This window comes from Erithacus rubecula (genome assembly GCF_903797595.1).
Source record: "Erithacus rubecula genome assembly, chromosome: 3".
Classification (NCBI taxonomy): domain Eukaryota; kingdom Metazoa; phylum Chordata; class Aves; order Passeriformes; family Muscicapidae; genus Erithacus; species Erithacus rubecula.
In genome coordinates, this window is record NC_136689.1 from 5,143,126 (window position 1) to 5,170,413 (window position 27,288).

Sequence of the window (27,288 nt, forward strand, 5' to 3'; positions counted from 1 at the left end):
CACCACTTTAAGACAAAAGAGTTTCATCACAGAGTAAGGAGAAAGCAGAGTCAAAGGAACCCGTGGGAGAGGTGCTGTGGGAGCTGCTGCTGCTGCTGAGCTGCCTCAGCTCCCTGCAGCCAGGCAGCTCTCAGGCTTCTCAGAGGAGCCAGCTGACACCGTCCACTCTCCCAGTCCCAAATTAATAAAGAAAAAAATTTATATACCCAATTTTTACCCTTTTCATCATCTGCACCATTAGCTTGAGCTGAGAAATAATCAACCCAAGGCCAAATTTTCTCAACTGACCTGTACTTAAAGCATGATGCCAAATTTTTCTTGTCTTCCAGTATTTTACCAGAGTGCTCCTGAAATCACACTTCCCCACCTGTCCTGATGACACTGCTTAAAAGCACCCTTCCTACTACTATCTGGAATTGAAAAATTAAAATTATAGTCCTGCTTTGTTCCTTTACTGCCCAAACCCAGACTCTGGAGGAAGAATCAAGTGCCTGTCTTCCAACCACTTCTTTGACTTTGCTTTCTCCACATCCTGCAGGCGTAAATACTCTGCCCAGAAATGTCCTTCCCCTCCTCTAATGGTTACCTGAGAAGTAGCTCCATAGCAAATGATGTTTCCCCAAATGCTGCCAAGTCCAACGTCACTCTCCCCACCCCTATTCTATGCTCCCCCCTTCAATTATACCATCAAGAATTAACATTCTCTGCCCAGTTACTTTTGTTTTCCCATGTTACAATGACACCCGTTAGATCCGTAAAAGACACATCTGCTGTTTTTTTCTGAAGCTCACTTCAAAAAAAAAAATTAAAAAAAAAAAAAAAAAAAAGAAACTGAACCCAAAACCAAAATGGGGAAAAATGCTTTTGAGGAAGGTGTATTCTTTACATAACAGTCTTAAGTTTCCTCCACAGTTTGCAGCATTGCGTTTTCGAAGGTGGTAGGTGGTTTTCCTTTATGTCACGTAAGCTTTGTGTCACAGATGCTCCGCTCAGAAGACAGACTGATAAAGAGAAACCCAGAAAACTGAGTAAAATAAAAACAACTGAAGTGAGTTTGTTGAGGTTCTGAGGTACCTGCACCTTTTCTGCATTCATTAGTCGGCACCTGAATGCTTGCTGAAATGTCCATTTTTTTTTTAATACAGTAGAGCAATGTGCTGGTAAAATTGATCCAATCCAAAAAAATAATAATAATAATAATAACAATAATAATAAAAAGTCAAGATAAAATAGCAGCTGCATTCATGGGTTTGTTGAATTTTTGTGATTTTCTTTTTTTTGTACTTTTTTTTTTTTTTTTAAACTCTTTTTTTTTCCTCGTTGTTTTCCTGTCTGTTTGTTTGCTTTAAATCCGCTGAGTCTGGAAAGACAAAAGTGAACCAGGACCCAGGGCTCAGATACTAGACTCTTTGGGTGGCAAGTCCACGTTGGTGACGGAGGTGACGATGGAGACGAGGCAGTCCGAGGTAGTGCCGTTGACGGATCTGCGGATCTGCGCGATGCGCTCCTCCACGCAGCCGGCCGAGAGCCGCGCCTCCGCGTCGTGGTCCCAGCACTCTTCGATGGTCACGCAGAGCTGCGCCAGGCCCTGCGGACAGCAACGGGGAGAAACGCCCTTCAGCAACCTCGCCTGCTCCGTGCTTCCCTATTGCCTTCCTGTCTATTCTTTGTAGTTCCTAGCTAGCTCCAGGCAGAAAGATAAAACATGTTTCCAAAGGTTCCTATCCTATCTTGCGTTTTCCGGGTGTAAGAGTCGGTCTGAAGTTTCTCTGATCTGCCTCACAACCCCAACTCTCGCTCTGCACCTGAGTTCTGGCTTGGTTGAAGTGGATGCTTGCCAAGGACTGTTTGTTGGTGTGCTTGGTGCTTGCCAGGGTACACTGCTCTCGAGCAGAGTAGCATCCTGTTCCACCCGTTTCTTGGAGCTACAATCTCCACATACAATAGCCCTTAAATCTCCCTACCTTTTGGCCAGAGGCCAGTTGCTTTGGAAAAGAACTATATAAAGCGACTTTCCTAAAGAGACTCTGAGATCTCTTTTTCCCCAATGGATTGAGGACGCGTCTATCATCATACGACCACAAGGATGCATCCTGTCTGTTGGTAGCCATATCCCATCCCTCTCTCTCTCTCTCTCTTTTCTATTGCAAAACTGAGTTGTTCACTTGTTCACACACAATAAACTGCATTGCTGCTTTCTGTTGAATAAAACCAGAGTCTCTTGCTTTTGTCTTTTGCACTCTGGGGTCAAACAAACCATCACGACTCCTGCTCGGGTTGAGCGGATCATGACACCTGGGAATCAAGGATGAGCTACCCTCCCAAGACACTTTCTCATAAACCAAGTACAGATATGACCAATAGGGGCTCCAGAAGAGGTTGAACCAAGAGGGGGAATTTCCTCATCAATTGTGTTTATAATTGGGGATTCTTGCCAATTATGCTAAACCTATAAAGCTGTATTTGCCCTATACAAATGGACATTTGTGGGGTGGGCATTTTTCCATGTCTACCCCTGGAGGCCTCCAGTTAAAGACCAGTTTTTATATTACCTCCTATACTAATATTATCTCAACAGTGTGTTTTTTATTTCTGTATCTTTAAGACATCATGGATACCACCTTGTCAGAGGGTGGAGAGGTCCATTCAGCACAGCCAATGCCCTAAAAAAAAACCCTACAAGTATTTCTTCCACAGTATGCCAATTACCATGAGATAAGCTTCAAAAATTACTTTAAATATGTGTTTTCATGTGTTTTTTTAAACATCTGCTTTCCAAGGCTTGGTCACATTCAGCCCCAAAAGTGCTTTTTTAAATACCAAAATAAATCCCAAGATTCAGCTGTTGAAGCTTTAAAAGACAACAAGTATTAAGATTCCCATGATAAAACTGTGAGAGCTGGCAGCACTGTATCAGTTACTATGAAACCATTTGCTTTGTTTGTAATCACTTCTCTTGATATTCCTAAAAAACCTGAATTCAACAGTGCTTGAAGAACACAGCTCTTATTTGAACCCTCATTTGAAGTGGAAAACTCATCTTTTTTTACAATCCACAGCTCTCCCTAACTTCTGGGAAATTAGTTAGTACACCTGAGTGTAGCCAAATCTGCAGCAGTTTAGGCAAAATAGAGGCATTTGACTTTTTACTGAAGTCCAGTGAGATGTCATCCTCTCTCATCTTCCCAATCTAAGAAAAATCAGCTCTTTTATTAAAACCATGAGCCTGAAATGAACTACCTCTGGGAAAAACACACTGCATTTTGCTTCATTGTCTGCTTGCTTTCACATCTAATTAATTTTTCCTCTATAAACTGCTCCAAGTCTTGCATGGTATCTCATTTGTGAGGAGTGTGTCTCCAATGGTATGGATCGTTTTCTTTTTCTTAATGAAAGGACTTTATTTTCCATTCTCTCACCATATTAAAGGAGTCCTACTAAAGCACCACACGCTCCACATTCAGCACTAGCTGATTATTCAGCTTGTTTAGTCTCTAAAAACAAGAGATAAAAAGAAAATGGAGCACAAAGGTGTTGAGCAACCCCTCATTCCCCAGAGCTGACTCTGTCTAACACTGGGAATGCATAACCACATTCCTCATCCCCACCACACAGAAAATATTTTGCACTGTTAACCAGGAGGGACGTACGGGATGTTTTAGCCAGTGATCCTTGAACACGGGGCGCATCTTCTTGTGAACCACCACTTCTTGCAGGTCCTCAAGGGATGGGTGCTGACCTATTTCTTCTTCAAAAGGCAGCATGTATTCATCCACTGGACCTGTGGTGCACACAGAGAATCACGTGAGGGTAGAAATGGCCTCTGCAGAGCCACGACACCCCATGCATGAGTGAGCTGCAGCTCCAGAGCAGCCTCAGCCCATTGCAACAAAGCCTGGTGTTCACATGGCACTGCAGACAAATGTGATTTACATTCCTCCTGCACAATGTCTTTGCTGTCCCTGCTGCTTGTCTGGCCGTGCATTTTCCACCTCGTTGGGTTACAAATCCAAACTCTCAGCTGTGCCTTTGGGTCTCACCATTTCCTTGAGGAAGTTTGCCAGGTAATCTGTGATTTATTTTAATATAAAGAGCAAATCAACCCATCCTCCCCACATTCTAACACAACAATTCAATACACAGTAACCTAGAGAAAGATTTCAGCATGTGCATAATTTCTTTTTAGCACTGACTAGCAAGGTCAAGCATATGCAACACTTATTTTTGCTTTGTGATTCTGGTTTGTTTGAGTCAGCCCTGACACACTGGAGCTGGATGCACTTGTCCCAAGTACCAGCTCCTGAGTGTAAAATTATTTCTGAATGCTTTAGTTATACCAGTTATATACCAGTGAACTGCCCAGGGCCATGGCAATGAGACAATTGGTATGAGTATCAGTGCAGATGCTGGATGATAGCAGTAACTTCTGCTTATTGAAACATCATTTGGCTTTTGGCAATGTGTAGATGCTTTCTCTGAAAGAGCAGCCCAGCTTAACTGATGGGCTTCTCAGGGTGCTCCATGGCATCACTTATGGTTTCTCAGTAGCAAAAAATGACCTCTTTCCTGAGCAGAATTACTTCAGGAGGGTCTTTCTAAACTAAAATAAAAGAGCTGACCACTTCATCTGCTCATGAATTGTGACACCAACAGCACAATGTTTAGGTACTCTAAAGAATGAAATCACTAGAGTAGCTTATCATTATTTCTGTTTACTCAGCAGCAGACAACAAACCAAACTGAAACACTTGTTCCAATGCATGGCACAAGATCACTTATGACTTTCCTTTTCCTCCAAGAGGAACCCAGGCTGTGGAGAGCTGCACTGTGATCTGCAAGCTAAATGTGCTGTTTACACAGCACCACTTCTGAGCTGGAAGTGCAGATGAGGCTCAGTGAGCTCCCAAAGGAAGCCTTCCCTCTGACTCAGTGGTGCTGTGTGTGGAACCTGGGGTATCTCAGCTGCTGAATTGGCAGGAGATCACAAACATGACAGGAAAAATGAAAGTGGATACTCGGGACACCTCAACAGAGAAGGGCAATTCCTACATGAGTGGTTGTGTACCACTGTTTTACCTTACTGTGCTCCCAGCTCCCTGCTCCTCCAGCATTTTGTCTCATTAGACTGTACATTTCTGAAGATGAGACCTTCTGTTACCACACACTTATGGGAGGTATTTTAATTATAATCATGCTCCTCTGCCAATTGTAATGCTAACAAAAACATTTCAAGTCTAGGTGAGCTGCTGCTGTTTTATGAACTTGATGTTCAGTTCAGAACACCAATATCTATACAAGAAAAAAAAAAAAAATAAAAAGTTGGAGGAAGCAGCTTTGGAGATACTACAATGATGTGACTGCTTCCCTGTCCTGCACATGGCAAGGATCACTCAAGGAGAGATATGCTGACTGGACAGAAAAGATGCCCCACTTTGCAGCATTGTTTTAGGGTAAAAAAAAAGGAGAAAGAAGACACCATGAAGTTAATGCTTTTAGATTCTTCAGGAGAAAGCAAGATCCTCCAAAGCTGTAAATGAAACAACAAACCTAGCCCACTGCTGAGAGAGGGCTTGATCAGTGTTATAGATGGGTAATGTGATGGTTTGCTCTTGCAATTAAGGGATGAATATTATGTGTATGTGTATATTATGTGTAAGTTTTATTGGTGTACAGTTATGCTATTGTGATTTATTGTCCTCTGTTCTCCCCATAGTCCCCCTTTCCCCCTTGCATGGCTGCCAAGGGACAGCCTTGGTAGCCAGGACATGTGGAGGGAGGTGGTGTGTACCTGTGCCCCTTGCATGGGGCATTTGGGGAGAGGGCAGGCTTCTTACTGGAGGCACAGCATGGCAACAGCTGACTTCCAGTCAAGTTGCAAGAAAGTGATCTCCACCAAAGGATGGAACTTGACTGACAAGACTTTGGGAGGGACCAGGTTGCCTGATGCAACCCCCAGGGGTAGAAAAGATGGTGCAGCAATTTTACAGACAAACTGCTGTGTCACCAACTTCCAGTGTGCTGTCCTTTTCCTTATTCAGTCCTCTATTGTATTTTTTCAAGGATTTTAATAAACCTTTGAAATTTTAAAAAGTGAGCATCGTTTCTCACAATCAGCAAAAGTAAAAGATCAATAACTAATGATTTATGGTAGCAGGGAAATGGGCTTGCTGACCCAGGAAATCCTTGAGCCCTGTATTCCTGCTGTTTCACTAAGGTGTTTTCCATTCAGGCACCCCACTGCCCTGCAGAAGTGAGGTGACAGCCAAGCTGGCTCTGTGGCTCTTCTCAGGAGTCCAAGGCATGCCCTGGTCACAGGCAGGAATGTGCACTGAGGAGTGAAGGACACCCATCCTGCAGGGATCACCTTCTCCCTCTGAATTCTCAGCAATTTGCAAGGTAAACAACATAGTAAAAAGTACTTTGAGGCTTGAGCACTTACAAAGGTTATTATATACAGAGAGCAACACCTTATATTAAAAAAAAAAAAAAAAAATCAGGCGAGATGCTTTTAATAAAAATATACCATTGATCTTTTTGGGTTTTTTTTAACAGAGACAGATCCATTCTCTGTACCACTGCACCACACTGAAACAGAACCCTCCCTAGAGAAGAAAGGATCTTTTTTCTTACCATCAACTGCTCTACATCTGGAGACTAGCTCCCACAGCACCAGGCCCATTGCATACATGTCTATTCTCAGGAAGGCGTCTCGCTGGAAGTTGATTGCTCCCTCCAACACTTCAGGAGCCATGTACCTCCTTGTTCCCACCTACAGGGAAACAACACAGCTCAAGTTACACTGCACTGGGGCCCCTCAGCCCCTGCTGGCTGCAGGTGAGTGACAGCTGGTTTCATTAGCCTGGAGGCCACTGCTGCTCAAGGTGCTCAAAAAACAGGCAAAGGGAAGATGCTTCTTCTGACACCAATTCTCATTAAGATCACTCCAGTCCAGAGAAGCTACATGAAGGAAGAAGCCAAAGTGCAAGGCTACATGTGATACTCATTCAGTGCAGGTCTGCATCCTGCTACATGTATCTCCTGCATGAGAAAATGTTTTGGAGATACATAGAACACCCTGAGGTCAAGTCTGACTAGGTCATCCTAATTGTTGAAAGTTCAAACCTCTTTCACTCAAAAAAAAGAAGCCCCAACAAAAAACTCCAAACTCAAACAACCAAACTTCACTCCCCCTGATAAACACAATCAAAAAAACAGAGAAGAGAAAAAATTATATATCCTGAAAGGGTAGGGAAAGGTGTTGGTTTGACAGCCCTTGGTAAAAAAAGTCTCATGCATCCACATGAAGTAGTAAAACATGAACCCTGGCTTGCCATGATTTGGAAAAGACCTCTTGTTTTTTGAGGGAATTCAGTCTTCATTATAGTGCCACCATTGTTATGTTTAGTATACTCATAATGTAGGAAAGTAGACAGGACAGCAAGGGAAAAGACACCTTCCTTGGGAATTGAAACACTTTTAATAATTTCCTTTAGGGAAATTCTTATCTCTTCTTTGTTAGCTGAGGCAGTGGGGACAGAGTGAAGCCAGGGTATGGAAAAATGTGCACAATACTGGAAAAGTCAAAGAAAAGATGACAAAAATGAGGAAAGCTGAGTAAGGCTAACCCAGAAGAGTGTTCATTCCTTCTGAGATAAAGGTAAAAGAAAGGAGATTACATTGGAGATGAGAATTCAGAAAGCACAGGAGGCACAAGGAGGGGATGATGGACTTGCTGAACTGGAATGAGAACAGAATGATGGGGCTGCTTGCTGCAAAAAAGAGTAGAAAATTAAGAACCCCTAAAACTGTAGTATATTGTTTACACAGTGCACAGCCAGTTGTGCCAAAGGTCACCCAAGCAGCCAGTGTAGCTGAGTTCTTAAAATTAAATCAATAATTTTAGGATTATTATTATTTGTATTGTGGTATCAGTATTAATATTTAGGAGCTTTAATATATGTGTTATGGTCTAGAGAAGTGGTATGTGTAGCAGACTCCAAAACTAAACACTTCTAAGGTTCAGCTGGACTGTCTTGCCCTGCTTTGGTCAATAAAGGTTGGACCAGATGATCCTTGAGGTCCCTCCCAACATGGCATTCTGTGATTCTGTGGATATTTATTACTGAAACAATAAAGAGACAATGAGTTCTGTGTCTGAAAGAGGAGGCCCCAGACCCCAGGGCTGGGGGGACCTGACCTGCACAGCAATCAGAAGGGTCTGAGCACCCTCCCTGCTCACCCAGATTAAAGCAGCTCCCAGAATTTATGTCTGAGCACAAGTTTTTATAAAGAAAAAGAAAAAAAAAAAAACATACCTCAAAGAGAATTAAATACATCTACACAAACTAGCCCCCATTCCAGAGAAGCTATGGCCAACTTTTTAAAAACCTAAAGGAAATGATTACCTGTCCATGAGTGTCCCCTGGAGGTTTCCCAGGTTCAAACCGTACAGCCAGTCCAAAATCAGCTAGCACAGCTGTCAAGTCATTCTTCAGCAAGACATTTTTACTCTTGAAGTCCCTATGGAAAAGCCAAGAAGTAAGGGAAGGGTTTACCATGGCATGTGTCTAAATCACACTGCAGCACACATATTGTATGTAGGCTTGGCAGCTCCCAGTAAATCAGCTCCTTTCTTCTTTCTTCCCCAGATTCTCAGCATGGCCAGTGCTGCAAACTTGGCTGCTCCTCACTGCCCTTGTCCCAAAAACACAGCAGCCCTGAGCTGACCAGCACAGAGTCAGCCAAACTCTACAGTGAGTTAATCTCAAAATAAAATCTGTTCTGAAGGGGCTCTTTTAATTAGAGCAAGCTGTATATAAGGCACCATTTCTTGCTCCAAGCACCAGCTCTGGACTCTCATCTTCTGGACCCTTCTCATTCCCGAGAGCAAAACCAAGGCAGGTTTACATTTACATTACTCTTTATCCTAGTAAGGATGTTTGCTCCTATCTACAAAATTAGATCTTTCTGGAAATCAGCAGATGCTGGTGAGACTCTCTCCACCCTGACTACATGCTTCAACAGACTTTTGCCATAGTCATCTATCAGCCTTCTGCTGTAATTGCTGGATTGATCCTCCCTGGAGAATTCAGAGGGTTGGAAAGCAAGCAGGGGAGGGGGTGAGGCCACACTTATTCACTCTGTCAGGGTTGGAGCAGGCAGCTGACAGGCAGGTGTAAGAATTTGCAGTAGAGATGTGGGTCTGTACTCAAAGGGGACATTTGTGTCAGCCCTGTGCTGCAGCAGGATCATTTCAGGGCAGATCAGGTAAATCTGCAGGGGCTGGCAAGGGTGGGGGTTGGAGGAAGATCACACTGAGATGCCTAACCAGTCAAGCCCTATTCCCTGGGCTTCCTGCATTTTCATCTGAAAAGGAATGTTTGGCAATCTAATTAAATTACAGACCTTAGACAGCAGATGGCAATTGTCCTGTATGCTCAGCATTATAACTTCCCTATCATCAATTCACTCGGTGACCCTGCTGATTGCAGGACATTGCAGGCCTGCACAAAATAATTAATGAGGGCAGATACGATTGTTCTGCACTAGAGAGACCTGTCAAAATTCTTTGTGAAGAGAGAAACTGCTGGACCATGGAGAAGGGGCTGCTCCCTGCAGCCTCAGATGCCAGAGCATCAGCTCACAGCACTGCAAGCAAAAATCACCCTGGGCCACCCAGCCCCTGATTCTGAGCTTAAAATATCAGGAGAGAGGATTTATCCTTTCTAAGCTAAACACAGCAGGATGGGCATTTCTGGCTTGAGGATTAAGATGGGGGAAGTGGGTGTGAAGTTGGAGGGTACAGTGCAGCCAGTGAACCCCAGCAGAAACCAGCCTCCATCACCTCTAGGGACTCAGGACAGCTTTGCAGAGCTTCCCAAATACTGGTACCCCTCTATTTCATGGAAAAACTGCATTTCCCACTATCTGTCATCCTAGAGACTGCCTGCTTCCATGCTGCAGCAGTTTCCCCACAGGCTTAGGAAACAGCCATCATCTAATGACATGGATAAACGCCTTTGCTCTCTCAGCTTTAGGGGATTATGCCCTCAGGATGGTACAGATTGTGCAAGAGATTGTTGCAAAGCAGTGGCACACAGAAATTATCACACAATCTGCCTGAACTATGTGGTTCCAAGGTGAAACAAGAGGTAAACCAGCATTGCTGTAGGGGCATGTGCTGCTGTTGCTGACCTGCAGTGCCCTTTGGGCATGCAACAGTTAACTCCTACATCTTGGGCCATGATGCAGGGATTTCCCTTTGCAATCCCATTTTTTCCCCCACTTCCATACACTTCTCCATTTTTCCATGCTTTCCTTCCTTCCTTTCACAAATCACCTTGAACTGGCAAGTCTGAGCTGCAATGTAAATGTATCCAGGCCAGGGAGAAGAACTTAATCCAAGCTGTGCCAAGTAGAATTCCCATAACATCATATGCCTTAGACCATCCTAAAATGGTCACTGACAAAGAAAAGTGGCATGAAAATAAGAATTTTTTTTTTTCATAGAGCATTTCAAACTGGGGGATACAGAACAAGCAGACTATTAGTAATGGGTGAGTTAATTTGATTGAGACACTGGAGATTTTATTTGCAGCTTCCACGTGGGGGCAGTTTTGCACCAACAAGTGATTCCATATCTTTAATCCCTCTTGTGGTGCTGGGGGCCAGAGAAGAGTTGGCTGAACCCCTGCCCAGCAGTGGCTGGGGAGTTCCACCTGGCAACCCCAGCCTCTCCATCCATGTGCACTGTGGAAAGCCATCCAAAAACACCCCCCACACACCCCTCCTCAGACTTAAAATGCATTTAGTGCTTTCTTTCAAAAATAAAATTAAAAGGAGTGGGGTAATCCGAGGGAAATCCTTTGTGTCCTGAACTCCTCCTCCACTAGGTATGTGCTAAATTCACACAAATGCTGCATTCTCCAGCTTTTATCACTTGCTAAATGGACAGGGACACTAATGAGCACGATCTGTTGCTTTAAAGCCTTTCTATAGCATTCCTCTGTTCCCCACCCTCAGGAATTTTCATTTATAAACCACTGCCTTTATTCTACAGGGACAAATGTCAGGGACACAGGGGTCAGCTCCAGGAGCAGCACAAAGGCAGCTGCAGGCTCTTTCAAAAGCCCCCAGCTCTCCAAAACTTAGAGGTCTGGGGAGGTGGGGTGTTCTAGGGGCAGGGATACCCTTGCAAAAACAGGGATTATCCTGCCATACATGAATTCAGGCTGCTAGATTGGGTACAGATTGCTACAGCTGGATGTGGGGTTTAAGTCCCTCCTAGATGAAATGTGGTGGGGGAGTATGGCCATGGATTACAGCCTCTAAATCCCTTCTGGAAATCTCCCCCATCCTGCCCTGCCACGAGCAAACCACTCAGAAGAGATGCTTTAGGGCAAGCAGTGTGGGATTTTGGAGAAGGACTAAAGCATGAGGATGGTTTAACCCAATGCTTTCTTGCTGTCCCCTCTGCACAGCCACCCAGGCAGGCTGAAGTGTGTGCCAGGGGGTCTCAGGGTCAGGGTGGCACCTGCTGTGGTGTCTCTTATAAACATCCTGGAATTATTTAGGATTTATAAAACTACAGGGAAAAGTAACTAGCAGCCATTTCCTGTGTTTCCACAGTTTCTCCATTTTTTTACCTAATGATCAAAGGCTCTGTGGGAAGACACTCAGTGGAGTTATCAGTCTAAAGCAGGGAAAAATAAGACCCAACTCCTGGTGCAGCCATAGAAATACACAGATCACAATGTGATGATATTATCAAGCCAAGTCCTTTGAAAGAGTGGTTCTGCAGCAACCAGAATTCTCTTCCCACCACAAAGCAAGAGTTGATGGAAAAGGCAAACCCCTACTTTTTAGATATTCCCCACCTGCCACTACCAATATTGTTATTTCACAGGCAAAACACTAACTTGCCCGTCACCATTTTATATGTGGTAAAAAAAATTCCTGTCTTAGCACAGGATTTGCTGGGATAAAAGGCCTTTAATTCCTAAAAGCACAACTTCCTCCTCCATTCAACAGCATAATTTCAAAGACAGTGTCAACAAAAGAGGCTTTACCTGTGTGCTATGGCAGGTTTGTGTCCTTCACCTTTGCACCAGGGAACATCTTCATGAAGGTAGGACAAGCCACGGGCCATTGTTTCTGCAACATGGCAGAGCTCATTCCAGCTGATAATGTTGCCCTTCAGGTAATCTGTCAGAGAACCCTGCAGAACAGGACATTGTCAGTTCTTAATCCTAGACCCCTCTATGTGACAGAAGGGCCAACTCATCATTTAGAGAATGGTTTAGAGAGTGCTTGGAAAATCTGAGCCTTCATATAATTTTGGGGGGAGGAAAGGAGAGGGGAATCACTAGTGAAAGTTTTAAAAAGGAACTAAAAATCAGAAGTGTCCCTGAGTTTTCAGCTCTTGGCAGCACAGACCTCCTGATGTCTACTTATCTGCCAGGGAAGGGAAGGAAAGTAAGAAAGGGTAAGAATCATCTTTAACCAGAGCAATTCATCTAACCTCAGCAAGGGGAAAGCCTTCCATGCAAGATGAAGCACTGTTTCAGGTTGTGGCAATCATTGACTCAAGCAGACCTTGGGTTTAACAGGGGGATAACACTGCTGGCCCAACCCCAGATTTGCACATTTGTTTAAAGTGTTAGTCATGCTTTATGACTAAAGCAATCCATGGGGTGGGAGATGTGCCCCAAGCCTCAAAAGCAAACATGGAGCCCATGTGCAAGGGGCAAGCTGGGTCTGTGAGATCTGTTCCCATGATGCTCATCTATGCACACCAGGAGATGGTGACCACCACAGATGTGAGCTGTGGCCTTTTGTGCCTCTCTCCCTTCCTAAACCCCAATTTTATTAATCCTTTGATTGTGTAGGAAAGCCATGAAAACTAAAGGAAGGGCCTCTGAAGAGAGGGAGCAGGAGCACTTTGCTGCCACAGAGTCACAGCCCACCAGGAGCAGACTGGATAGATAACAGGGGTTATAATCCTGCTGTATCACAACCACCTCCTTCTCTGCCTCCCCAAAATATGTATGCAATGATACATTACCTTGTCATGGAAAGCAGTGATCAGCCAGAGCTCTGTCTCCAGGTTTGTCCCCCTTTTCTCTGCTGCGATAAATTGCAAAAGGTTTTCATGCTTCATGCCAGGAGTGTTGAAAATCTCCCTCTCACTCTGCCAAGATTGCTTATCCTGAAGCAGGGAGAAATGCACCATCAAAGATCACGCTTCCCTTTAAAGCAAACAGCTCCTTCAGTTCAGTCAGAGATGCTCACACTAGTCTAAAAATCATGCTCCAGTGTTAGGATGTGCTGCATCCCTTCAAAAGGAGGCTGTTTTCCCTAAGGAAGAAAGTTGCTGTCCTCAATCTCCCCTCTCCAAAATTATCCTCAGCTGTTCTTAAAGGACATGTGTGGGGAGTGGAGAGGAAGACAAACTCAACCTTACTGAGAAATAAGATTTTGCAGGATTTCTTAAGGATACTTGCAAGAAGAAAGCCTGTGCATACAGCACCCAGGATCAGCCTTGTCGTGTAATTGCTGCAATTGCAAAATCTAATCTAGGCTCTATTGAATATTTACTACAGCTGGCTTGGACAGGAGATGTGCAGATCTCCTTTAGCAATGCTATGACAACAAATACAAGGTGAAAAAGTAACGAGGGAGACAGCAGAGGAGCACAAAGATGTTTTAGTCATTTTTCTTTCACTTGACTTTCGATTGCTTTACTCTTTTGATCTGCAATTCCTAGAGAATCAAGGCAGGAGCGTTCCTGGAGCAGAAGGCAGGAGCTGACAGAAACACTGCAATGCAATTTGCTTTCACAGCACTGGGGCTCTGCCTTTGGAGGCTGTAAACTGCTCACTAGTTTGGATCTAGATTTACAACCCACCCAGGCAGGACACACAGAGCCAGGGCTCTTTGTGTGCACTCTGGGCACCACAGCTGCACCCTGCCTCAATGGATTTAAACAGCACAGGCTTTTGCAGGGAAGTTAACATACCCTGTAGGTTTCAGAGTGCTTGGTTTCGCCCTTCTTGCAACAAGTACTACTACAGGAAGCATTTAGCAATGAGATAAACACAGGGAGAAGTGTAGGAAGGAAGGATCCTTGAACTTTTTTCCCCTAGCAGAAGAGCCCAAATGCATGTTTGTTATGGCCTCAAAAACCATAATCTCCAGGGGCACTTGGAGCATCTCAGCCCTGGTGAGGAAACCCCTGGCAAGTAAGAACCTAAAGCAGTGTCCCTCTCACCTGGATGGGGAAGATTTTCACTGCTACGTAGTCGTTCATCAGCTGAGCCTTCCACACGCAGCCAAAGCGTCCCCTGGCCTTGATCTCCAAGAGCTGCAGGGGCTTTAGGCCAACCAGGGGAGAAGGGGGTGGTGGGCCAGGATCCTGCAGCAGAGAAAAAAGCACTGTCACCAGCTGAAGCTGGGCTGTAAAATAAAGGGAGGGGAGGAACTGACAGACTGCACATGAGGAAAGAAGCAGGAAGAAGTGACATTTTATTTAATACAAGTTATTTAAGTGCACTGTTTGCAGCAAGAACAGCATGAAATTCCTTGTCTTGCTTACTCTGTAATGTATTGGTATAGAACACGTATAACAATCTACACTTCCAAGTGTCACTTTGTGACACTACTGCCTGCCATGCTCTGGGCAAAACCTGAATTCTCCTGAGTTTTCAAAGCAAAAGTTATTTTGGGCTGTAAAGGACTGATGTCCTCAAGGCTCCTCCTGCCAAAAGTGGGAATCTTTTGATCTTTGTGACCAGACAGCCAACTACATCTAAAACCTCCCACTGCTCTCCAGTACATTAGCATGCTCCATGCCACCCCAGCCATGGGCAGGGAACTGGTCTGTCAGATCATACAGATCACATCTGTTTAGACTCTGCATTTGTCCAGGAGAACAATGTGGCCCTGTAGGATGCGTGGGGTTGGAGCTCTGTCCTAGCTGCTTTCATATGGGAAAGGTTCACAGTATCATAGAATGCTTTGGGTTGGAAGGGAACCTTAAAGATCATCGAGTTACACCCTCCCTACCATGGGCAGGGACACCTTCCACTACCCCAGGCTGCTCAGAGCCCCATCCAGCCTGGACCTGAACACTCCAGGGATGGGGCAGCCACAACTGCCCTGGGTGACCTGTGCCAGGTCTCACCATCCTGACAGGGAAGAACTTTTTCCACTATCTAATCTAAACCTGTTCTCTTTCACTTTTAATCCGTTCCCACTTGTCCTGTCACCACATACTCTTGTAAAAATCCTTCTTCATCTTTCTTGTGGGCTCCCTTCAGGTACTGGAAGGCTGCAAGTAAAACATCCCAAAGCCTCATGCACCCATTCTCTGAGGGCTCATAAAACCTGAACTTTATCAGGGAAAGCATCTTCTCTCCTCCCACAAAGCTGGCAGGAATTTTATAATCTCTCAGATCTCTGATGCTCTACAAAGCTGGCTGAAATCAGGCAATGGGTTTGAGAGTTTGGGAGGGCTGTTGAATTTCCCTCCCTCAGGTCTCTCAGACATGGTGGTAACCCCTAAACCCATCAGTCTGACACTTCTATGTGATGCCTTAAGTTTCAAGTTTTTCTGTTCTGCTTGGGTGTGCTTTTCTGCTGTGCTTGGGTGGTGAAGACAAAACTGTCCTATTCCAGCTGAGGACTCAAGGACAATCTCTTCAAATTTAAGGCCCTAAGCATAAACAATGTGAAAAGAGGAGGGAGGGAAAGCAAGCTAGAAGGATGAAACTTCATGATTTGAGTCTATTAATTGGACAGTTGACTTCTGTATGCAAATGGATTAAAACCTATAAAAATATGAGATCGTGTGGCCAAGCTCTGTTTTGCTTCCATCTTGGAGTCACCTGGGCAGGGCCATGACTGTGGCACTGCTACTGACAGGGTGTGGCCTTTGAAGGCCCCTCTATAAATATCCATTTTATTCCCCTTAACTCTGTCTAGCCTCTGTTCCAGGTCCTCTAGGCATCACATGGAGGCCAACTGTGCCACCAGCTTCAAAAAGCAGTGAAGAAGAGTTAGGCCATGTCCTAGGTTACAATGTGCCAAAAAGTCTGTGTTCTATCACCATCTGCTGAAACCAGACAGGCAGTGATCCTTATCTCTGTGGGAGATATCCTCTGCTAATGGGCCAGCTGTTAAAACCAGATGGGGCAATGTTCTTTATCTTTCCCATGACCCATCCTTCCTCCAGGAAGATATCTCTTGTTAATGGCCATTGAGTCCCAGTGAATGATTGATAAAATTACATCACCCCATTGGAAGATGCTCCACTCAGGGGGAGGAGCCAAGCATTTCCTAGCTAGATAAAAACTGAGATTTGGAACACCAAAGCTGATCTTATCCACTGGTTTCCAGAGGACAAGAGCTACTAGGACGACTGCCAGGATTTCTACAGGATCACTGCTTTGAGAAGACCACTTCATGTGGACTGCTACCACCACCCTAATTAGCAGGCTGTCAGGTTGTATTCTGACTCTGCCAGCACTTTTCCCTTCGTTTTACTGCACGTATTTTATTTTTCTCTTTTCCCCTATTAAATTACATTTCTGACTTGGAGTCTCTCACTGGTTTTTCCTTCCAAACCATGGCAGTCCCCCTGAAAAGAGTGAAGCAGAGGCAGGTGCTAGCTGCCCAGAGCAGAGGGAGTGGGTCCCTGACCTCGATGATGTCGACGTGCCCGTAGGGCGGCTTGCGGTGGCGGTACATCCAGAAGGCCAGCAGGATGGCCAGGGACAGCACGGCGATGGGCAGCAGCGAGTACACCAGGATGTTCAGCAGCGACGGCGGCGGCGGCGGCGGCTCGTAGATCACTGAGAGAAAAGAGAGAGGGAAAAGCACCTTCAGGGAGGCAGCAGCACTGTCAGCTGCACATCCTGAGGTGTCCCTGCACTCCAAAGCTGGCAGGTCCCATCACACCCAGCAGTGTTCATAAAGCTCCATGGTTTTCTCTAATGTTAATAATGGAGCAGCAATGGTCCAAACCACACTTTGCAAGCTGAGCCTCCATCTGACCTTTATTTAAGATAGGTATTTCTTGTTGGGATACATAAAAGCAGAACATTTCCTCCTCTTAACCCTTCCAAATGCATTAAGAGAGCACGAAATCCCTTGCAGCGTTGCTTTACCTTTCACAGTGATTGACAAGTTGTCAGTTTTTAGTAAAATGCTGCCGGAGCCACAATCAAATGCACTATTCCCACAGTAGTTCTTGTTCCAAATTACATCAGTGCAGTTGAGACACAAACAATGGGAATACTAAATGGAGCCATGTTGCTATGTTGGAGACAGGGAAGGAAAAAATAGCAAGACTTGCCAAATTAAACAAAAAAAAAACTGTGAGAGAAAGAATATTTGCTACTAGGTTGCTACGGGTACGTTAATAACAGGAGATAATAGAACCCATGTAAACAATTAAAAACCTATCAGGACAGCCCAGGAAAATCTGATAAAGGTCTATTGGAACATCTCAGGAAATGCAGCTAGCTCAAACCAACCTAAGGAAAAGATTCACCTGTTTTAATAGTTTTTATTGAATGATACTTTAAAAAGTATACAGCTAAAAGAATCACTGTTTTTCTATTAGCCTCTGAAGAAGGTCCTGCTATTACTTTTCTTCCTTGATGCATATCCACACACTCTGAAGTGTGGCACACACTCTTTCCTTTAATTCCCTGACCAACAAAACAGAATCAAATGCAAAAATCCCAGATGCTCAAGGTATCTGGAGACTCATGACCTATGGATTTAATGAGGAAGGAGTCAAACACCTTTTAAGAGTTTGAGGCTCAATCCATGCTATATAAATCACTCTGCCCTCTTCTCCTTGTGTGGGATTTTGTTTTGTAGCATCCCACAGTGAACTGTCCATCACAAAGAAAACCTAACCCTTACTGATGGTATCCAAAGTGTTGGTACAGCTTTAGCCAGAGAGAAACAAGCTCAAAAAACTATTCTTAAAGAACTCTAGCAAAAGGATTTCTGACTTAGTAACCAAAACATCCAAAAATTCAATGTTGACATGAAGCTGAATCAGAGGAGGTTTAGGACAAATATTAGAAAGAACCACCAGAGGGTGGTTGGGCACTGGAACAAGCTCCCCACAATGTGGTGACAGCACCAAGCTCAGAGCTCAGGGGGCATTTGGACAGCTCTCCCAGGGATATGGTGTGAATCTTGGGGGTTTCCTGTGCAGGACCAGGAGTGATGATCCTTGTGAGTCCCTCCCAACTCAGGACATCCCATGGTTTCTATGAAAGTCCTTGGATACTGGCTCTAGAGGAAGAGACCTCAACTTCCCACCCTCCCAGTCACTCACCTTCTGGGCCGGTGACTTCAGGCAAATGGGTAAATTTCTCATTGCAGTAGTTGCCCTCGCAGCAGCAGAAAAACACCTGAGGGTTTTCTTCTGTGGCTACACACTCCTGCCTGTGCCAGGGAGGGACAGACATGAAGTGAAGGGGAGAGAAAAACATTGTCAGCCAACTCCTGCCTCTTGACTTTGGGAGCCAACCTGCCCCAAATTGTCTTCTCCACACACCTTTTCCTGCAGCTGCACTACACAGATCAACAGGCTCCACTTACAGAAAACAACTTGGCACTCAAATACCCCAGTGGATAGCAAAGACCCTTGAAAAGACTGCAAAGGAAACAAATGCTTCCATATGCACTGAGGGCATTAGCTGGTGAGCAATAAATAACAGTCACTGCTGCTAACAGAATGAGAAGGAGAAAAACGACAGAGAGATGCCTGAATCCCTGAACAGTGACTTTCCCACAGCCCATATGAATGCTGCCAGGGCAGAGAAATATTTGATCATGCAATTAAAGACTGTGCCATTAAGCAGCCATGACAAGGGCTGAGCTAAGGCTGCATCACCAGCTCTGCACACTCGAAGGGCACCAGACAGCAGAACCACAGCCCTGCTGCAGCAGGAGGCAGCTGCAGCTCTGAGGCATGCAGTGATAGCTCAAGGGAATGGCTTTAAACTGAAATACAACAGGTTTAGATTGGATTTTAGGTACAAATTCTTTACTGTGAGGGTGGTGAGGCCCTGGTACAGGTCGTACAGAGAAGCTGGGGATGCCTTATCCCTGGAAGTGTTACAGGGTTGGGACTTGGACCATCCTTGGTCCTGTGGAATGTATCCCTTCCCATGGCAGGGAGTTGGAACTGAATGATCTCTAAAAGTCCCTTCCAGCCCTAATCATTAGAGGGTCCTATGATTCTCATTTCATTTCTGGGGTTTTTAAGTTTAATTTTCAATGGCCATCTCCTCCATAAAAAGCTTATTTCTGCATAAAAACCTTTAAGAAAATCAGTTTGCACCTCTCATTTTCTGCCTTTGCCTCTAATCCAGGTACTGCTACAACCTTCCCAGCACTGAGATTTTCCTTCCTTGTGCAAGGCCTTAGGGGACTTCCATGGATCAAACCAACTCCACTTCCACACATCCTCCCTCTCCCCACAGATCAATGCCAAAAGAGATGTGCAGTGATTTTTGCAGTACTCTAGCTGTCATTTCTTTCTGTTTCTTAAATGCTGCTTCCCTTCCCTGCCACCTTTTGCTGTGCTATGCTCTGCTTTTAGTTATTAGGCTTGCAGAGCTGCTCTCCACAGAGAACTGTATCAAACTATTTCCTGAAGCCCAGCTAAATTATATGCATAACTTCCTTCCCTCGACCACTTGGAGGAAGTAGCAAAACAATCATATGTGTTTGACATTATTACTCATTTCTGAACCCCTGCCAAGCCTCCCTTTCTGTGTTATCACTGACATACTGCCACGAGAAGAATGGAAAGGGCTCTCTTCAATCATAGCACTGGGTAGTTTTCAATGCTTTACTGCCTTTGGGGGAAAAAAAACAGGTATAGCCAAACTGTCTCCTCCAAGGTCTCAATTGGGAAGCACTTGGTTTGTTTTTCAGGCTCTCATTTTTTTCATCTTCAAAGCAAGAAAGCAGCCATTTGACTTACTCAAATGAACAAAGATGTTTCAACAAGTTAAACAACGTTTCCAGATGCTTTTTCATGAAATCAGATAACAAGCCCTTTGGATTCAACAGCATCAGTGTTGGAGCCTTCAATAGAAAACACATCCTTTGCTAAATCTGTTGGTTAAAAAATCAAGCTAATGAGTGAAAACAGCCTGCTCCACATCTGCAATTCATTATCCCTGTCTCTGAGTGAAGCCATCCAGGTATGCCTGACACGTTACACTTAGCAAATATTACAAGTGAGACAGTGGGAGAGAATGACACATTTCTCTGTGGCAGTGAGGGCACGTTTTGGAGTGGTTCATGTTCTCTGCAGGGGAATGTGAACATGACCTCTCTGGTAGGGCTGTGTAAATAAAAGAGAGCACACAAGTCGATTTTTAAACACTACCTTTTCCCTATAACCTTAAATGTACATGTGCCACGTTCTTGTTTCCTCAAGATAAAGAACAGGCTAAGGAGCTGTCACCCTCACCATCCCAACCCTTGCACTCCAAAATTTTTCCACATTCTGGTGACAAAAAGGAGGCAGAGCTTGGCACATCCCAGTGCTCCAAAAGCAGATGAGGCAGCAGCAGGACAGGACCATGCCCTGCATCCAGAAAGGCACAACACAGGTGCATCTGCCCAGGCTGCTCCCAGAAATTCAGCATCCAAAGGTGCCACAAAGGGCATCAGCACAGCAGCACTGATCGAAAAATCATCTTATTAGTCATGTTTGCCACCTTGGGATGCAGTACTGCCTGCATGGAAGTCTGTCAAGGGAACTCAAGGGAAGAGAAAAAATGAAAAGGACTGCATTTAAAGAGGTTTTATTCCTTTATATAATTAAAGCTAACCTTTATTTCAAATGTTGCTTTTGATACTTGTACTGTTTTTTAATTCTCAGAAGCTCTTTTAGCTTTGCCCTGGAAATTGTGGCTTTGAAAAGTCAGCAATGGAATACTGGATGTTCAATTCTAGGGCTGCAAAAGGCTGGTGAGGAGCCCTGGAAACTTTTCACCATTGTAACAGAGCAACACATTATGACAAAGTTTAAGAACCACTACATCCCTGCAGAGACACTCAGTGACAATACAAGTGTCACTGGATATGAGAGCAGGCACTGAAAGGAGAAATCTGTTTACAGTAAACACTTCTGCTTGGAAGTAGGAAACTACAGTGACCTTCTGTTCTCAGAAGAATCGGCATTAAGATGACTAATGGGCCAAGGAGGATTGATTTATTGGGAAAGAACAAAAATTTAACTATATATAGAGCCTGGCTACTCAATTGGCAAGGGAATAGGTGTGGTAGGAAAGCAGCTCAGGAGCTAAAAATAGAACAAAGATGAGGAACAACTTACAGTGGAGATAAGCCAAGACAACAGGCACAAAAGCAGGGGAAGTGTACAGCACCAAAGGGAGAAAACACTGCAGCCATGGGACAAATCCAGCTCCAGCTTAACCCCACAGCTCAGCACCTGATCTGCCTAAAACTACAAAGATGTACAACTGAGAATTGCACAAAGGTGAGATCGACCTACATTGGTGTTCTATCAAGGGAAATCCTTGAATTTTATGTTGTTAATCCTTATTAAAAGGGCTGGGCTTGGCTTGGTTGGTTGGTCATTGGTTTGGGGGCTTTTTAACAAAAACCCTGAGCTTAGAGCTACTGAACATTGTCCTTTTCAACTGAGAAACTTCATAGGGCTGTTTTCTTTAGCTGTAATTCTTTTCCCCTTTGTAGAATTGCATCAAGGGAAGTGAGAAAAGGCTAGTTAATTTTCCCAGCTATTTAATGAGGCTGGAGCCTTCACACCACAAAACCTCCCTGCTTTTCAGCTCACTGCAGGCAGTGACACACAAACTCACATTGCTTTTGCTGCCCCACTCTTTCTCCTGGCCCTCCTCTTCACTCAGCCAAAGAACAGTGGAACTTTTTGCAACATCACAGATGCCAGAATATCTCAACCCCTAACCACCCTGAGATATCCAAGCTTTTCTAGACACCTCCAAATGATTCCAGGTTTTCAATTTTATCACCAAATGCTCCTGGAAGAATATATTGCTCTTCATTTGATGGTACAGGACAGGTTTTTCAATGAATGCCAGATTTATCAAAGCTTTGCTAGAGCAAAAAACAAAACAAAATAAAACAAAACAAAACACAATACAAAACCCCTAAAAGTGATTTTTTTTGCAGCTTCTATTTAGAAAGCCAAATCAGGTTAAGTGACAATTCTGAGAGCTGCATTAGCAACAAAATTAATTGCAGGGGGACGCTTTTGCCAATTAACTTGGGCTCGCCTTTTTTTTTCCTCTATGCAAAAAACACAAGCTTTTACACTTAGATTAAACCTGTATTTAGCTGAAGCAGCTGGGCTGTTACCTGTCATAGCAGTTGAAGTCATCCAGCCAGCAGCCTTTCTTCACCAGCTCGATGGAGCCCGAGCTGTTTCTCCAGGAGGCGTAGCAGTGCAGCCGCTTGTCCTTCTCGCCCTCGCAGCGCTCCACGCCGCTCTGGTTGGTCTTCTCCAGCTCCCAGTTGGCATTGTAGTAAATGCACTCCCTGGTCTCAGCCTCCCCATGGCCTGGTCCTGCAAATAAAAAGCCACAAGGATATTCAGGTAAAGAAGGAGATCTTGGGAATGGTGTGGATCTGTTTTAGGGACGGGCGTATTTGATTTTCCGGGAGATGGGCAGCTCAGCAGTGTGAGCTGCAGCACAGTGTGGAGATTATTCTTCTTCTCTGGGGTGAGGAGGGAGATGGAGAGGTCAGCTTTGCCTAAGTTCACACAGGAGCTCGTGGTGAAGTCAAGAGCCCAGCTGAGACCTTCCCAGATCTCCTCTGGACAATGGTTCCACCTTAGAATCCCTAAAAGAGGGGATGCACAAGGCAATGCATTGTAATGTCTAGCCACAGAATGTCTAATAATGTGTAATGTCTAACCACAGAAACCCTGTTTAGCAAAGACAACCTCCCAGGGTGCTACTTGATGCTTGCTGGGATGTCAAGCAGTGGAGTTAGTCTCCCTCTCCACCACTACTTTGGGAAGCACCACCTAAAAATACACAGTTTCTTCCATAGATGTAACTGAGAACAAATATTCATCCTGTACAGGAGGGCCAGACCACTGGCCATTCATCACTTAGATCCAGTTCAGGCTTAGGGTAAGACTCAATATGATAAATGCCATATTTTTGACATGGCTCATGGTGCCTCTCCACCCAAGCAAGACCTTCAGCAACAGAAAATTCTCTTCCCCAAACAATGCTGGCCACCCCAAAGAGATGCTTGGCCACCATAGCCAAAGGAATCTCCATAGCCTGTGGGTTTTCCCTCCTTTAGAGCTTTGCACCAAACCACTGTGGAGCTCCTGCTGCCCCCAAGGAAACAATTCCCCCACAGCCCCGTGTGGCAGAACTGAAATACAATTGCAGACACATCCATTAAAACCAGAGTCAAATAAGGCAACATTGATATTTGCAGGTGATCTGTTCTGTCCTAAACCTTAGAAAACCTCTCTTCATCTGGAATACTCTGCTTTGTGGCATCTTGAGGATCAGTTTAAAACAAAATGAAGAATGAAACAAACACACATCTTGTAAGCAGACAAACACAAAAGATACCATGAGCCCTGTACCATGATGGTTCTGTAAATTCTGAAATGCCCTGCAGCCATCTCTCTTTGGGATTACCCAACCTAAGGTAAGGTCAGGGCTGGCCATTATTTTGATGGATTGCAATCATGGAAAATGTAGGTATCTCAATAAAATGTGTTGACAACTGGGTAGAAAACACAAATAGGTCCCACAGGATGGTGAAACAAAATGCTGTGCTCCCAGAATAGCCAGACCTCTATGAAACCTAGAACTAAGTTTCTAGCTAGAAAACCACAGTTCTGAATAAGCTGAGGGTGATGGGTCCAACCTGCTCCCAATCCCAACACCTGGACTCAGCAGTGGGTGATTTTCATGGCATGGAGCAAACTCATCTCACTAGAAAAATCACTTTGCAAAGTGCTGAGGTGTTCAATCCTTCAATAACGCTTCTTAGGAAGATTGCTTGATCTGCACTGTGGGAGAGGCTGCAAGGGAGTAGGGGTATGAGAATGTCATAAAGCTGACTTCTGAAACTATATTCAATTATATTCAAAGCACACACGGACAAGAGCTCAATTTCAATAGCACCTGCAGCTTTTATCAGCTCTTGCAAAGCTCCATCAGAGTTTTCCTCTGACAAGTTGCTTACAATAATGAAAACAACCTACCAATATCCCTCAACACAGAACAATGTCAATATTGACACTCCTTGTTAAAGCCTTGATATTTGTTCTCTTGATACTTACACCGTGCTTTTTTAGGGCAGATTAAGCATTTTTGCTAAATACTGGTTAAATCAGCAGGAAAGCAAAAGAGCTTTCTCTTGTGTGTGGGTGTGGAGGGCAATATCTTTTTACTTATGAAAGAAAAAATAAATATCTTAACTGTATAGAATCATAGAATGGTTTGGATTGGAAAGGATTTAAAGGTAATCTAGTCCAATAGCCCTGCAATAAGCAGGGACATCTTTAACTAGATCTGGTTGTTCAAAACCCCATCCAACCTGACCTTGAATACCTCTAGAGTCACCACCTCTGTGAAAACCTGAGCTAGAGTTTCACCACCATCATTGTAATAAGTCACAAGGCTTCCAGCTGGTACCTGACACTTAATCCTCACTTATCATCTTCTGCTCCACTCCTGGAAATACATTTTTTAGTATCATTTTTATCATCCCAAACTGAATATCACTTTTGATCAAGAGGGAAATTTCCCCTCCCTCCCCAACCCCGTCTCCCAGAAAGCAGGAAGGTTTAATGAACCATTTCACTGGAAAGCAGCCTCAAAATCTAATTCTAGCTCAGCCACCACCAGCTGCAACCTCTAGCAATATTGTGCAGCCTCTGTTTTCTCCACCATAAATGACAGCCAGTGCACAGAGCCAAGGTGAGATTTGATATTTCCACTGTGCTTTGGAAAGGGAATGTTGAAAAGATGTGAAGCAGGAATTGTATCAGCTCTGGGACCAGCAAACCAAGGCTGCTAAATCCTGTGTTGAGCCCAGGCTCCCTTCCCCCAAGGCAGTTGTCTTTTCTGGAACAAGTTTCAGCTGAAGACTAAGAGCTGCTTGCAAACACGCAACCCCAACTCTGCAAACAGCAACCACGCCAGGAAAAAAGGCCTTTCCCAGCTCTCCCCCCTGCTGTCAAAGTTTAGATGATTTGAATAAAAACATGCATAAAGTTTTAGATGACTAAATAGATGTATGCTTTCTTTATAACAGCTCCTGAGGATGCTTGCATTAAGAAGACACTTTAAAAACCTGTGTGTTTGTTACCTGCTTTCAGATCTCTTTAAAAGCCATTTGGTAGGATCCCCGCCCTGCTGGGTGCTCATGACTGCAAGAAACCCTTCTGTTTGTACCCAAGATGGTCTCAGCAGGAAGGGGCACGGCTCCAGGTCTGGGTATTAATTTACCTGCTGCTTTAGCTCATCAAGAAACACTCACACCTTGCTCTGTAATGGATCACGCAGAGACCAAAGTTTGCAGCTAACTGCCTGTTCTGCACTCACTGTGGTAAAACCCTGCCTGAACAGAGGGAGGGGGAGTCAAAACAGGAGCTTGTCCCTTTGGGGGAGAAAGGTGTGATGAGACAGGGAAATCTGAGCTTTGCTCATCCATCCCCAGGGAGCTGTGTAGCTTTTCCTGCCTCCTCTTCCTCCCTTGGGCAATGGATATCCCCAAGTGCTGCAGGTCTGTAAGAAATACTGAACTGGACATTGGCTAATGGTTTTAAACTAAACCAAAAATTAAATTTGATATAAGGAAGAAGTATTTTTTGCAATAAGGGTGAAAAAACACTGGGACAAGTTGCCCAGGGGCGTGGTAGAAGCCTCATCTCTGGAAACATTCATGGCCAGGTTGGACAGAGCTCTGAGGAACTTGATGTAGTTGAAGATGTCTCTGCTGACTGCAGGGGAGTTGGACTAGATTCCCTTTAAAGGTCCCTGCCAGCCTCAACTATCCTGTGATTCTGCCAAGTAACAAAGACATGGATAACATGTCCTGCTTCTCATTTCAAGTTGCAAGAAGAATCAGAGGGTGTTGCCCAGGATTGTGCAGGAAGCACTGGACACAGCTGATGCATCAGCACAAGGATTTGACTGGGCTCTCCTGTGGCCCCAGCAGTACAGCCTGGCTCAAGAGAAGTTTTGTACCAAACTTGAGCATCTGATAGGAGTCACACTGTTAATTTTGGCCAAAAGGGCCTTTCCTGAAACAAAAGTCTTCCAGTGCAGTCACAGACCACAGCATGGACAGATTAAAGGTGTTGTGTCCCCACAGTCCTGCTCTCCCTCTCCTCACTCTTGTCATCTGTCTCATAGCATCCGTGGTACATAGGAAAACTCCTGAGCTCCTTCATTTGCTGGCACTGCCTGGTAACATCCTGCTCATGTGGGATGGAAAATAAACACCCTGGAAACTGCTTAGCATTTGGCAGAAAATCAATGGGACTTGGGTGCAATGATATCTAAAACCTTTCCTGAGCAAGTGTTTGAAGATCACTGTTGGAACCTGGTCTCTTTCATTGGGCTCCCATTCCTCTCCTGCCTAAGCCTATTCCACCAGCCACAACATGAAATTTGGGAGAAAAATTTGCAAAGCAGAAACATGGACGTGGGGCAGGAGCATGGACATGGGGCAGGAGTATCCCCAGCACTGCATCCCACTCTCAGCTCCAGTTCGCTCCACAGAAAAGAGTCTCGTGTCAGCAGGCAGACAAAAACAATCAACTTTTTAATACCACAATCCACAAATAGTCATTTAAGTGATAAAGCCTGAAGTCCTGTTTGAAATCAAAACCCAAGGAAGAATCAGGCTTTGCAGGAGCAGATGGGTTTCTGGCATCCCACTGCACCCACCCAGCGCTTCGGGGATGTGAGAAACGACGCTCACCTTTTAAAATTTCAAAAGGTTTATTAAACTTTAACAAAATACAACAGAAGGACTGAATAAGGAAAAATTTCAGCACTGGGAGTAGTCTTGACTAGCAGCCACGTGCTCGCCTACAAATGGATGCTCTGCCTTTTATACCCTTGGCTCCTCCCAAAGTCTTGTGAGTCAGCTTCCATCCTTTGGTGGAGATCTCTTTCTTACAGCTTGACTGGAGGGAAGGTGTTGCCATGTTGTGCCTCCTAGGAACAAGCCTTCCCTTTCCCCAAATGCCCC

At 44.6% G+C, this 27,288-nt stretch overlaps 1 protein-coding gene across 2 annotated transcripts in view; it reads right to left on the reverse strand.

The window, feature by feature from the left end:
- Window positions 1–1,333: 1,333 nt before the first annotated feature.
- Window positions 1,334–27,288, reverse strand: part of ACVR2B (activin A receptor type 2B) — a 96,646-nt gene continuing 70,691 nt past the window's right edge. For both annotated transcript variants that reach the window (XM_079302761.1, XM_079302762.1), the window contains exons 2-11: window positions 22,405–22,612; window positions 18,356–18,465; window positions 16,699–16,850; window positions 14,270–14,413; window positions 13,064–13,207; window positions 12,069–12,217; window positions 8,406–8,520; window positions 6,631–6,769; window positions 3,651–3,781; window positions 1,334–1,588 (exon numbers count right to left, since the gene is read on the reverse strand). In XM_079302761.1, the coding sequence (XP_079158887.1) occupies window positions 1,394–1,588; window positions 3,651–3,781; window positions 6,631–6,769; window positions 8,406–8,520; window positions 12,069–12,217; window positions 13,064–13,207; window positions 14,270–14,413; window positions 16,699–16,850; window positions 18,356–18,465; window positions 22,405–22,612 (1,487 nt within the window). In that variant the 3' untranslated portion in view covers window positions 1,334–1,393. The remainder of the gene's footprint in view (window positions 1,589–3,650; window positions 3,782–6,630; window positions 6,770–8,405; window positions 8,521–12,068; window positions 12,218–13,063; window positions 13,208–14,269; window positions 14,414–16,698; window positions 16,851–18,355; window positions 18,466–22,404; window positions 22,613–27,288) is intronic.